The sequence below is a fragment of the Gymnoscopelus microlampas genome (genome assembly GCF_963454915.1).
Source record: "Gymnoscopelus microlampas genome assembly, chromosome: 12".
In the NCBI taxonomy this organism is placed as follows: domain Eukaryota; kingdom Metazoa; phylum Chordata; class Actinopteri; order Myctophiformes; family Myctophidae; genus Gymnoscopelus; species Gymnoscopelus microlampas.
In genome coordinates this window covers 15,007,679-15,021,573 of record NC_139949.1, presented here as the reverse complement: position 1 = coordinate 15,021,573, position 13,895 = coordinate 15,007,679, and the positions used below count along the sequence as shown (strand labels likewise).

Genomic DNA, 13,895 nt, shown 5'->3' with positions numbered 1-13,895 from the left:
CGAAAAAATGCTGGTGACGAAAAAATGCTGGTGACGAAAAATGACGAAAAATGCTGGTGACGAAAAAAATGCTGGTGACGAAAAAATGCTGGTGACGAAACATGACGAAAAAATGCTGGTGACAAAAAATGACAACAAATGCTGGTGACGAAAAATGACGAAAAATGCTGGTGACGAAAAAATGCTGGTGACGAAAAATGACGAAAAATGCTGGTGACGAAAAAAATGCTGGTGACGAAAAAATGCTGGTGACGAAAAATGACGAAAAATGCTGGTGACGAAAAATGACGAAAAATGCTGGTGACGAAAAATGACGAAAAATGCTGGTGACGAAAAAATGCTGGTGACGAAAAATGACAAAAAATGACAAAAAATGCTGGTGACGAAAAAATGCTGGTGACGAAAAATGATGAAAAATGCTGGTGACGAAAAAATGCCGGTGACGAAAAATGACGAAAAATGCTGGTGACGAAAAAATGCTGGTGACGAAAAATGACGAAAAATGCTGGTGACGAAAAAATGCTGGTGACAAAAAATGACGAAAAAGTGCTGGTGACGAAAAATGACGAAAAATGCTGGTGACGAAAAATGACGAAAAATGCTGGTGACGGAAAAATGCTGGTGACGAAAAATGACAAAAAATGCTGGTGACGAAAAATGTCAAAAAATGCTGGTGACGAAAAAATGCTGGTGACGAGAAATGACGAAAAATGCTGGTGACGAAAAAATGCTGGTGACGAAAAATGACAAAGAGTCCCAGCCAACATGTCCAACTGGGCCCCATGTGGGTTTTTAACTGGGCAGATGGGCATGGGTTACATCTGGTTTTGCACATGGGTTCCACCAAGCACCCACTTGTGTTAGCCCACATGGGCTTAAGTGGGTTTCTAACTGGGTCTTAGGTGGGCTCCAAATGGGCAAATATATGTCGGAACCATGTGGGCGCCACCTGTGTTTGCCTATATGGGTTTGAACTGGGACCTGAATGGGCCTGAAATGGGTTCCAGCTGGGCAAATTACATGTGACCCATGTAGGCCACACTTGTGTTGGCCCATTTAGGGCTCCAACTGGTTTTGCACATGGGTTCTACCAAGCACCCACTTGTGTTAGCCCATATGGGCTTAAGTTGGTTTCTGACTGGGTCTTAGGTGGGGTCCAAATGGGCAATTTGATGTCGGAACCATGTGGGCGCCACCTGTGTTTGCCAATATGGGCTTGAACTGGGACCTGAATGGGCCAGAAATGGGTTCCAGCTGGGCAAATTACATGTGACCCACGTAGGCCACACTTGTGTTGGCCCATTTAGGGCTCCAACTGGTTTTGCACATGGGTTCCACCAAGCACCCACTTGTGTTAGCCCATATGGGCTTAAGTGGGTTTCTGACTGGGTCTTAAGTGGGGTCCAAATGGGCAATTTGATGTCGGACCCATGTGGGCCTCACCTGTGTTAGCCCATATGGGCTTAAGTGGGTCCTGACTGGGTCTTAGGTGGGGTCCAAATGGCCAATTGTATGTCACACCCATCTAGGCCTCACCTGTGTTTGCCCATGTGGGCTTGAAGTGGGATCTGAATGGGCCTTAGGTGGAGTCCAACTGGGCACGTTTGAGACCCATGTAGATCCCACTTCTAGCAGCCCAAGTGGGTAACATCCGGGCCCTTTGCCAACATGGGTTTCAAGTTGGTCCTGAAGGGATTTAAATAGGAGAATTAAACAGTATATTGACAAGAACCATGTTTAACTACTGCTAAGTTTTACCAGGGTGAAAAAACAATATCAGACAATATATCTTTTGACAATGTTTATTTCTGGGAACTTTCGGCCTTCTGGTTGTAAAATACAAAATACAAAATGCTTTGGTATTTTTAAAATATAAAATGTATACATGGAAATAAAGTGTAGACAGTATTGGGCCAATATGCATCTTCAAGTCTCGTAAACAATCCATTTAACTCTCGTAAATTATCATTAAGATAGAACTCTTGTAAACAATCATTTGTAATGATGTATACATGACACATAACAGTGCAACTCTAAAGTAACAACTTAAATGTTCTGGACACAAACTAATAAGGAACCCATATCTCTTAACTCAACTACAACAAAAGGAGGGTTCTTCTCATGAGGTAGTTAATTATTCCAGCAGAGGGCCATTTCAGCCAACAAATCCTGAATGATAAACACACCACAAACTGTGTGTGTGTGTGTGTGTGTGTGTGTGTGTGTGTGTGTGTGTGTGTGTGTGTGTGTGTGTGTGTGTGTGTGTGTGTGTGTGTGTGGCCTATTGGACCTGTTCCTGATTTTCCTGTGTTCCCTGTGTTTTCGAGGGATCTTCTAGCTCGTAGGGTCCGGTTTCCACCACGGTCTCGAGCTCCGGTGAACCATTTGGACACGGCCAACTCTGCCTCCTTCTGGTTTATTTCCTGCGTGACGGCGTTCTTCTTTATTGCCCTTAAAGATAAATGACAAGAAGCCAACTTAGTAATGCTGGCTTGATTTTTACATTATGAAACCATATAAGACAGACATCTTTTCAAAAGTTTTATATCGCTGAGAAATGTGTATGCTTTTTAAAAACAACCGAGTCAAATCTGAGAACAGTTCATTAGAGTTGTACTCCAAGCTATTCACACGGCCAAGTGCTACAGGAAAAATGCAGGATTATGTATAGAACCTGGTGGCTAAGATGTTCTGATGCATTATTGAGCATTCTTTGCTGAACAGAAAAAGAAAATGGAACAATAATTTTAAATGTCTTGAGCTATGGCGGCAATTTAGTTTTCATGTAGAACAACTAAGTTCAGGTGGCACCATATGTTATGGCAATAACACAAAATCTAATTTACCATATAGAACGTCAAAAAGTGCCAGTCCTCGGAACGCCTTCTTGCCACTGCGTCCGAAAAGGTTATACTCGAGTGCCAGCTTATTGGTAAGGAGGAACCCCATCATCCTCCTGACACAACGGTCCACGGAAGTCCCCCCAATGTCTGCAACCATGGCAATCTGAGTACGATAAAAGTCACAGGAAGGAAATTCTGTATTAAGTGAACAGCTAAGATGTCAATGCCCGTTGTGTGCATGCACTCAAAGGGCAGGTTAACAGACTACCAATGTGATTAGAAAATACAAGCACATTTTGAAGTGAATAAGAGATTTAGAAAATACAAGTACATTTTGAAGTGAATAAGAGATTTGAACTTACAACTGCAGACTTAAAGTCAGGGTCACCCAGCTTTAAGTTCATGGACTCGAGATCTGCCTACGTGTCCAGCGGGAACACAGCTCCTTCAGGCAGCATGTTCAGCATCTGCCATGGACCTTCTGAGTGCTCTTTACTTCCTCTAGGAGTCTCACGAGCTGGGTGAACATTTGTTCTCCCATGCCTGGTGCTCGTGGTGCTGGACTTGGGCTGCTCATTGGGGTTCCAGCTGTGGGTCGTCTTATTGGGGGTCCGGCTGTGGGTTGACTAGGGGTTCCAGTGCGGTGGCTCATCTGGGTCCCAGTGGGGCGGCTCTGTCACAGTTGATAATAATAAACTTTATTTGTAAAGCACCTTTCATGACATGACATGCAGCTCAAGGTGCTTACAATTACAGTAAAGTAAAACTAATTTAACGATAAAGCAAAAAAAGAAAGCAAAAGCATAAAACAGCATTTAAAAATCAACCAAAAGCCAGAGTGAAGAAATAGGTCTTCAGCTGTGTTTTAAAGCTATTCACAGAGGCTGCCTGCCTTACGTGTAATCGGAGTTTATTGGGGTGCTCACGTTTGTGGGTTCAGTGGGGCGGCTGATCAGGTTTGCAGTTGGGCGGCTTGCTCTTGGTCTTCCAACTGGGGGTGTCCACACTCGGGATTCCAACGGGACTGGGGGTTCTTCTAGGACTCGGGGTTTCTAAACATAATGTAACATTTCAAGATGTTAAATTCTCTGTATATTTTATAAAAAATAATAAAATCTAATTCCATACTTTACATACTTGTCTGAGAAGAGGGAGATACACCGGGGCTGCTGCTTGGACTGCTGATCGGACTTGGACTGCGGCTCCTGTGTCTTTTGGGGGGGGGCTCACTTTCTTGGACAGTGCACAGGGAGGTGTAGGTGGTAGGAGGTCATCATCGAAAGCTTCCGATTCCTCCTCACTCGTGAGCGCCTCCCTCTGTTTTTGCGGTGGCCTACATTCAGTTAAAAACATACATTTTAGCAAACATAAAAAAGTAACTTTAAGCAGTAGTTCTCAAAATCGAGTCCGGGGACCCCATGGGTCCTTGAGGGGGTTCCAGAGCATTCCTTGCAAAATGTATTAAAAAAAGTACAGGCAAGAGGGACAAATCAGTTTAACCATGCATACGTCAACCATTTGAAAATTGCTGATCTACATGCTCACAACATGTCGCAATGCAAGACGTGGTGAGCTTGTAGATCGGTTATTTTCATTTTTTTTGTAACAATGAAATAGGGCATTCATTTACGAAAAAACTAAAAGTTACAAAGAGATACAAGGTTTCACAACAATATCATGAATACCAGTGATCAAAGCTACAGAAACAGAACATTAAATAATGAGTTGATATTTAATTTATACAATCATGCTGTTTGTTGTGCATGGTGAGGGCTTGCATGTCAAACAGCTCATATATGAGAAATATAGCATGAAATGACATGGAGGAGCGAGCGAGCAGGAGTGTGAGGAATGGGAATGTGGTCGTCAGTCTAACCTGCTTGCTTTCTCCGGACTCGCATCTAATCTTCACCTCCTGGCTCAGAGGTGGGACTAATGCGTCAAATAATTATAATGGGTTAGATACAGGGGGAAATTCCAGGTTTCAGGGGTCCTTGAGGGCAGGGGTCTTCAACAGGGGGTCTGGGACCCTTTGGGGGTTCTCAGAGTCACTACAGGGGGTCCCCCAAATCTTTGTGTGATATGATAATGTTTTTGTTTTACATGTTGTTCTCCATGTTTAACCACTTGAACCCTAGTATCCCTTTTCTGAGGAGAACTTTAGCCAAAAATAGCCGGTCTACAAGCTCAAAACGCCTTGCAGCGCGAGGCGTTTTGAGATTGTAGATCGGCTATTTTTGGGAAAGACATATACAGTAGGTGTGTAGAGGGAAAAAAGAGCAGCAAAAGTTTATCTGAAACACAATTCTATACAATATAGAAGGGGTCCCTGCTTCATCTCTCTCTCAGCCAGGGGGTCCTTGGTCTGAAAACGTTGAAGACCCCTGCTTGAGGGGGTCCTCAGATAAATCCCCAGATAAATGAAGGCTAGTTAGGAACCAAATGGACCCTTATGTAGCTGTAACTCTCAGGGTGTATGGTGGTCCGTGGTCTAATGCAGGGGTTCTCAAAGTGGGGTCCGGGAGGGCCCTATATTCATCAGCTATTTAAAAAAAGAAAAACCTTGACATAACACCACAAATCTTGTATGGGGTCCTTGGCACAAATTCTTTTCAGATGGGGTTCCGTGGTCAAATACACACCTTGACAAGAAAACATTTTAGAACCATTGCCTAACAACAGCTATTTTTAGTTACCTCCTGTGTCGCCTTCGGGATGCATCATCACCATCAGTCGCTATGTCCGATGACGTCTCTCCCAGCTGGAGCTTCTCACGAGCCACTGCGTATGTCTCTTCAGGAAGAACACAAAAACAGGGGAAGGGGACATTAAAGCAATTTTTCAAAGTTAAAACAATATGATGCCAAAGTTAAACCTTTGAATGGCACAGGCTATCATAAGCCTATCATTGCCTACTTGCACATACATTGTAACCAGGGGTGCACATAACTTTTTAGGTGTGGTACTCAGAAGAGCACCTGGAGATGTGACTTGGTGCGCATGGTCCCGTCCGGTTTTGTCAGCGGGGGGGGGGGGGGGGGGGGGGGTTCAGCACGGTGCCCACCAGACTGTTTTGTCAACGGGGGGGGGGGGGGGAGGAAAAAAGGACGCTCTGCTTTTAAATTACGCCGATCTTCGCCGTTTTTTTTCCTCACGCTGTTAGGTAAAGCCCTCCAGGTTGGTGCCCTGTGCTGCTGCGCTGATTTTATCCGCCAGATTGGGACGTTCACGGCATATTTTGCACCATTACGGTGCGTTCATCATCGGTGACGAGTGCGGCGAGGCAATGCGAGGCGAAGCGAGGCAACGCGAGTCAACACTCATACAATCACGTGCAGCATGCGTCCTCTACCCCTGCGCGTAATGGCTGTACATGGGGCCGACGGGTGCTTTAGAGTGATTGTGTGAGTATGGCTTCAGGAAGTAAATTCCTAGCCTCGATCTCCAAGCTTTTATTTTTTAGTTTTGCTAAAAAATAAAAGCTTGGAAATTCCTGTCCCAGCTGTTGGTACGCAAAAGCGCCTCGCGTTGTCTGATGTGGTGCGCATTTTTTATTTTGGGTGCGCATGCGCACCTGCGCACCAGTTATGTGCACCCCTGATTGTAACACTCCTTGTAAAAGCTAAGCTACTGGTGGCAAACTTGTTTTCAATGTGGAATAACAAAGTTCATGAGCCTTGTCAAAAGTAACAAGTGGGTGCATGATGTTGCGCTCCCTTTCCACCAGTTAGAGCAGCTGTATGCTGTGGCATGCTTCTACTATTGTACATCAAATGTTTTGCAAAACTTCAACATTTAATGTAGAAATGCACACGGAACAATTAAAAACTCAAATTTACCATATTATGCAACATAAAAAAGACGCAGGTTTTGGAACTTCTTATTATGACGGATACAAAAGGTTGGACTGCATCATTCTTCTGGTACAATCATCTAATGAAATGCCTCCTATGTCTCAACCATGGCAACCTGAGTATATGGTAAAAGTCACAGGAAGGAAATGCCATATTAAGAGAACGGCAAAGATATCAATGCTCTGATCCTAACATGGTTAGAAAATACAAGCACATCTTAAAGTGAATATGAGATTTGAACTTACAACTCCAGACACGAATACAGCTTGTCAATTGTGGACTGGACATCTTCATCTCCAATTTACTTAGACAAAGAGAGAAGAATTACCCAAAAGAAAAAGAGACACACACACACACACACACACACACACACACAAAACATTTTTTTTTTTTTAAAGCTTGTATGGAATTCATCAAGACTGTGTATGTGTTTCAATGTTTAGAGTAGCAGGAGCTAGAAGTTTAAATATATTTCAGTCTTTAATACGTTACAGTATGTCATGGCACAATAGCCAACTCTTAAGAGATGGCTAATAAAATAATCACAAATGTATGAAAAGGGTCTTGTTGACAGAGAGACAACGGACATACCATTCCTTTGTCCAGTGAGGTTCCCTCCTGAAATGGATTCAAATAACCCTAATTAGTCACTGCAAAATATCAGTTTCCATTAACTAACCTTGGCAGTGTAAAGTAACTAAGTACATTTACTCAAGTGCTGTACTTAAGTACAATTTTGAGGTACTTTCACTTCACAGAAATACTTCCAATTTTAAGTACTTTTACTTCTACTCCACTACATCTCAGAGTCAAATATTCTACTTTTACCCCACTACAATTATTTGAAAACTTTAGTTACTTTGTAGATTTTGATTAGTATTACAAAACATACATTAGCCACTTCAGCCATTTGAAATAAGCAGATCTACAAGCTCACAATGTGTCGCATCGCAAAACATTGTGAGCTTGTAGATCTGCTATTTTCAAACGTTTTTCTGCATTTCAAAACTTGAAATGAGACATTCTGCATAATGAGTACTTTTACTTTTGATACTTTAAGTACATTTTTATAACAAAAACTAGCATTCTAGCTAACATTATGCATTGTTTTTTTCCCCCCATAAACAATAGCATTCCTATTATGAGGGAAACATCCGCCCAATTCTCCCAAAATAGCAGATATACAAGCCAAAATAAAAAGTACATTTTTAATTCCGGACTTTTACTTGTAATAGAGCAGTGGTTCTCAAACTTTTTCATGTCAAGGACCCCCAAATTGACACTTATTAGCCCGCGGACCCCCATTTGAAAAGATATGCCAGGGACCCCCCATAAAGAGAAGATTTTTACGGCTCTATAGCAGTGATTCTCAACCATTTTAATTTCAAGGACCCACAGTTTGACATGCATTAGGCTATGGACCCCCATTTAATGGCATTTATATCTCTGGGACCCCAATTCATATTGTACAATCAATGTTAATCTAACTCTGAGAGTGTACAAATGGAACCAAATGGACCCGTTAGGGTCCATTTGGTTCCATTTGTACACTCTCAGAGTTACAGACCCATAAGGGTCCATTTGGTTCCTGTCCATCATTTAGCTGGGGACCCCCTGGAACCCCCTCAAGTACCCCTGGGGGTCCCCGGACCCCACTTTGAGAACCAACGTAATAGAGTATTTCTACATTGCAGTATTGATACTTTTACTGGATAGGCTGGATTGGTGCTGCTCAGATGCAATCTAAAGCCAACCTGGTATATCCGGTAAATTTTCACATACACATACATGCAAACATGATGTCGTTTCCGTATCCGCTCTAGACCGGAACTGTTGCCTACTAAGTCAAGTGAATTGATAACAGACCCGTCCAGTTAGCTCCGTTCATTCTTTTTTCTTTTAGTTCACCATTATAAATTAACAAACTGCTTCACAGTGGTGCTGGTTACAGCTATGCTTATGCAATTATTAAAAACGCTAAAAATCTATAATTGTATACACAGAGATAAACTAATGAGAATGCATTTTAATCACGAAACGGCGAGCTAACGTGAACTAGCATGCTAGCTAATATTATGCATTGCTCTCCGGACTTGCCACGGCAATATAATATCATAATAAGTTTAATCAAACGATGGTGGTATCTGAACGGGTACAAACTATATTACTGGCCCCAAAAAATGGAGGGAAACAGCTTGTTGTTACTTACATAAAAACATATCTCATCACTGCTCCAACACTCCGTCTCCTTGGAGTGTATCCAATCCGAGAAATAGATCCGGAGATTCTGGAACTACTTCTTTTAATGTCCAACAACCTTTTATTGATTTTATTTTGGTTTGTTTCAGCTAAAAAATCTCCTTCTAACGAAGGCTGGCATACGTTAAATTCACCGAGCGGTTTGAGAATTCAAACAGGAATGACGTCAGTTCCTGTAGTTGCCAGTGTTTCCATATTTTGCGAAAGAAATAAGCAGACAGGTCTATGAAAACAAGCCGAAAACTGTGTATTGGCATATGGTCATGTGGTGACTAAAGGCCACATGGCCTATATATACATATAGATTAAGGGATCAAAGCTTTCCCTATTTTTTTTTAGCAGTGTATATTTAAAATAGCCGATCTACAAGCTCACAACGCGTCTTCAAACAAGCCGCTTATAATAAGCATACATGGCAACACTGCAGGGCTTACAATGCACGGCTGCTATGCATTCTGGGACTTGAAGTTGACTTTGAAAGTGTTCATTGTTCTTCAACCCAACTGTGTGTCACTTGTAATTGAATTTATTCATTTATCTGATACAGTACCAAACTGACACAGAGGCAGTTATACTTATTATAGGCAGGAACATTATTAAAGGTTTTTTAAGGTTTATATTATGTGTAATAAACCTTGTCTCAGGTATGAGAAAGAAATGTAAAGAGCCCGGCCACAGAATATTTCTACTGTAAGCATTAATAACTGAGGCAGAACTTCCAAAGGACATTAACAGGATACTTTATTTATTTAACTATATTAAAGCAGAAAACACTAATAAAAGACGAGAGGTAACCATACGCAAATCGTATTACAATTCATTGAATGATCAGTTATAAACTATAGTCATAATTTAAAAAGTTCGAATTCATGAACACCTACAATATAATCAAACACATTTACTAGAAACTCTAAAACTACTACTTAACTTTCAACATGTAATCATATGTATTATTATTTTGTTGTATTGTTAATTTGTTGTTTTTATTTTTGTTTCAAATTAATTATTTTATTTTCCTTTTAATTTTATATAAAAGCCCTTTACATCATTGGTTCTCAAAGTGGGGTCTGGGGACCCCCAGGGGTCCTTGAGGGAGTTCCAGGGGGTCCCCAGCTAAATGATAGATTAGGCACCAAATGGACCCTTATGGGTCTGTAACTCTGAGAGTGTACAAATGGAACCAAATGGACCCGTTAGGGTCCATTTGGTTCCATTTGTACACTCTCAGAGTTAAATTGACATTGATTTTACAATATAAATTGCGGTCCAAGTGATAGAAATGCCATTAAATGGGGGTCTGTAGGCCTAATGCATGTCAAAGTGGGGGTCCTTGAAATTAAAATGGTTGAGAATCACTGCTAGAGTCGTAAAAAATCTTCTCTTATGGGGGTCCCTGGCACATCTTTTCAAATGGGGGTCCGCGAGCTAATAGTGTCAATTTGGGGGTCCTTGACATGAAAAAGTTTGAGAACCACTGCTTTACATAGACTCACCCACACATAAGTAGGCCTACTTAAAATAATCAGACAACTTGTCTTTGTCTTGTCTCAGAGAACTGGGTCCTCTGCTAAGCGATCCCCTTCACACCTTGCAGTGCAGAGATGTTGTCTGTCATTGTGAGAGGAATGTAACACATTCAATTCAAGTTTGTGTCTTATCTCGAGTAGCCTAATGTTATGCAAAGCAGCCAGGTAGAAGCTATATTGAGAACGGCTCGCCACTGACGGCGCGAACCTTGAGAGGCTATTGTTTTTAAACGTTAAGGCGTTAAAGACCGCCGCTGACGGTGCGTGCACGCGCGCCCCCAGCTCCCACAGTGTCAGAACTAAGGGTACGCCGTACCCCCCCGTACCCCCTACAGCTCAACCCTGCTTTACAATCAGGTTAATTATGATTCAATGCGCATATATATTACAGATACAGACTGAAACTGCACAGCGCAGACAACATTGCCCTTGCAAAGAAAAACTTCAGCTTAATAACATGTCCTGCTCCTTGTGTTGCACATCAGCATCATTACAAGAAAAAACTAATATGCTATTAGACAGAGAAACTTAAACTGCAGCGGCAGGCAATGTTTCAAAAGCATAAAGTGTTTCATTATAGGACCAGTGTGTGTGTGTGTGTGTGTGTGTGTGTGTGTGTGTGTGTGTGTGTGTGTGTGTGTGTGTGTGTGTGTGCCTGCGTGTATGCATGCGCTTGTGTGTGTGTGCAGCGCGTAGATATCTCCCAGCCAGCACGCCCACGTGGGACCCATATGGTTTCAATGCGGGCTACTTCGGTACTGGCCATGGGCTTGAACTGGGCAAATTATGAGGGTCCCACATGGTCTGCATATGGGCTAACTGGGAGTGGGATGGAAGTGGGCTAGCCCATGTGGTTCCCACATGGTCTGCATATGGGCTAACTGGGAGTGGGATGGAAGTGGGCAAGCCCATGTGGTTCCCACATGGTCTGCATATGGGCTAACTGGGGGTGGGATGGAAGTGGGCTAGCCCATGTGGTTCCCACATGGTCTGCATATGGGCTAACTGGGAGTGGGATGGAAGTGGGCAAGCCCATGTGGAACCCACTTTTGTGATACCAGTTCTAACCCTCTAATCGCTTTAGAAAATAATCAAAATATATATATTCCAACTTGCTTTTTGACGCTGAATCCAACGGTGCCAGTCTCAAAGCTGCACGACCCCTAGGGTCCAAGATAATCATAAATAACTGTCTCAAAGGCTTGGAAAAGTCATTTTTCAAAATTAAACACCAGATTCCGGGTCAGTGCGTTGCCCAGAACGTGCCCATATAACTTTCGCCATACACAGCCTTACGGTTCTCCTCAACTGGCTGGGGTTAAGGGGCTATCTTCTGCGCGTTATATCTCGATAACGATGCGTTTTTGGAATCCGCCTTTTGGATATGTCGTACAGCTCATTAAGGCGCACGCGTGGATGCCCTCGGTGTCCCGATCCGACATTCCTACAAGAAATGTGTTTTTTAAAGTTTGCATTCACTATGGTCTAAAGGTCTAACACTCTATGTAGGTCCCTGAAAGTAGAGGACTCTGCGCGGGAGTGTCGTACAAGAAAGGCGAAGACATCAACGCGTGCGCCTCTGCGAGCTTTACAACATACCCGAAAGGCGGATTCTAAAAACGTATCGTTATCGAGATATTAGCCTTTATTGCGCGTTCTAAGTCGACATTTGACCCTAGCCAAAATAAGGAGAACCATGAAGCCGTGTGCGAGAAAAGTTGTATAGGCGCATCCGGAGAGACGCGCCGATATATAATCTGGTGTCAGAACTTGTTTACGCTGTTTACATTTTTTAGCCCATATATAGCCCATATGAGACCCAGACATGGGTTACTAGTTCTAACCCATGCCCTCTTAGCCCACACATAACCCATATGGGACCCAGACATGGGTTACTAGTTCTAACCCATGCCCTCTTAGCTCACACATAACCCATATGGGACCCACACGTGGGTGACCAGTTCTAACCCATGCCCACTTAGCCAACACATAACCCATATGGGACCCAGACATGGGTTACTAGTTCTAACCCATGCCCTCATTGCCCACACATAACCCATATGGGACCCAGACATGGGTTACTAGTTCTAACCCATGCCCTTTTAGCCCACACATAACCCATATGGGGCCCAGACATGGGTTACTAGTTCTAACCCATGCCCTCTTAGCCCACACATAACCCATATGGGACCCAGACATGGGTTACTAGTTCTAACCCATGCCCTCTTAGCCCACACATAACCCATATGGGACCCAGACATGGGTGACCAGTTCGAACCCATGCTCTCTTAGCCCACACATAACCCATATGGGACCCAGACATGGGTTACTAGTTCTAACCCATGCTCTCTTAGCCCACACATAACCCATATGGGACCCAGACATGGGTGACCAGTTCGAACCCATGCCCTCTTAGCCCACACATAACCCATATGGGACCCAGACATGGGTTACTAGTTCTAACCCATGCCCTCTTAGCCCACACATAACCCATATGGGACTCAGACATGGGTTACTAGTTCTAACCCATGCTCTCTTAGCCCACACATAACCCATATGGGACCCAGACATGGGTGACCAGTTCGAACCCATGCCCACTTAGCACACACATAACCCATATGGGACCCAGACGTGGGTGACCAGTTCTAACCCATGCCCATTTAGCCAACACATAACCCATATGGGACCCAGACATGGGTTACTAGTTCTAACCCATGCCCTCTTAGCCCACACATAACCCATATGGGACCCAGACATGGGTGACCAGTTCTAACCCATGCCCACTTTGCCGACATATAACCCTTATGGGACCCAGACGTGGGTGACCAGTTCTAACCCATGCCCACTTAGCCCATATAGAACCTATATGGAACCCACTACAATTGCCCAGTTCAAGCCCATGCCCGCTTAGCCCATATAGAACCTATATGGAACCCACTACAATTGCCCAGTTCAAGCCCATGCCCGCTTGGTACCCATGTAGCCCACATGTGCCCCACATGGGGCCCAGGTGGACATGTTGGCTGGGGTGCTGGTGACGAAAAATGACGAAAAAATGCTGGTGACGAAAAAATGCTGGTGACGAAAAATGACAAAAAATGCTGGTGACGAAAAATGACGAAAAATGCTGGTGACGAAAAAAATGCTGGTGACAAAAAATGACGAAAAATGCTGGTGACGAAAAAATGCTGGTGACGAAAAATGACGAAAAATGCTGGTGATGAAAAATGACAAAAAATGCTGGTGACGAAAATATGCTGGTGACGAAAAATGACAAAAAATGCTGGTGACGAAAAATGACGAAAAATGCTGGTGACAAAAAATGACGAAAAATGCTGGTGACGAAAAAATGCTGGTGAAGAAAAATGACGAAAAATGTTGGTGACGAAAAAAATGCTGGTGACGAAAAAGTG

General features: G+C 43.2%; 1 protein-coding gene across 1 annotated transcript; it reads right to left on the bottom strand.

Moving 5' to 3' along the window:
- Positions 1 to 1,250: 1,250 nt before the first annotated feature.
- LOC311057226 (uncharacterized protein) lies at positions 1,251 to 13,500 on the bottom strand (the record flags this gene model as incomplete). The annotated part of the gene is made up of 7 exons (XM_084074175.1): positions 1,251 to 2,451; positions 2,847 to 3,006; positions 3,206 to 3,516; positions 3,770 to 3,895; positions 3,981 to 4,176; positions 5,540 to 5,636; positions 13,458 to 13,500. 5 exons carry the CDS (start codon positions 13,498 to 13,500, stop codon positions 3,304 to 3,306), a joined length of 675 nt encoding a protein of 224 aa, XP_083930301.1. The 3' UTR covers positions 1,251 to 2,451; positions 2,847 to 3,006; positions 3,206 to 3,303.
- Positions 13,501 to 13,895: the final 395 nt, after the last annotated feature.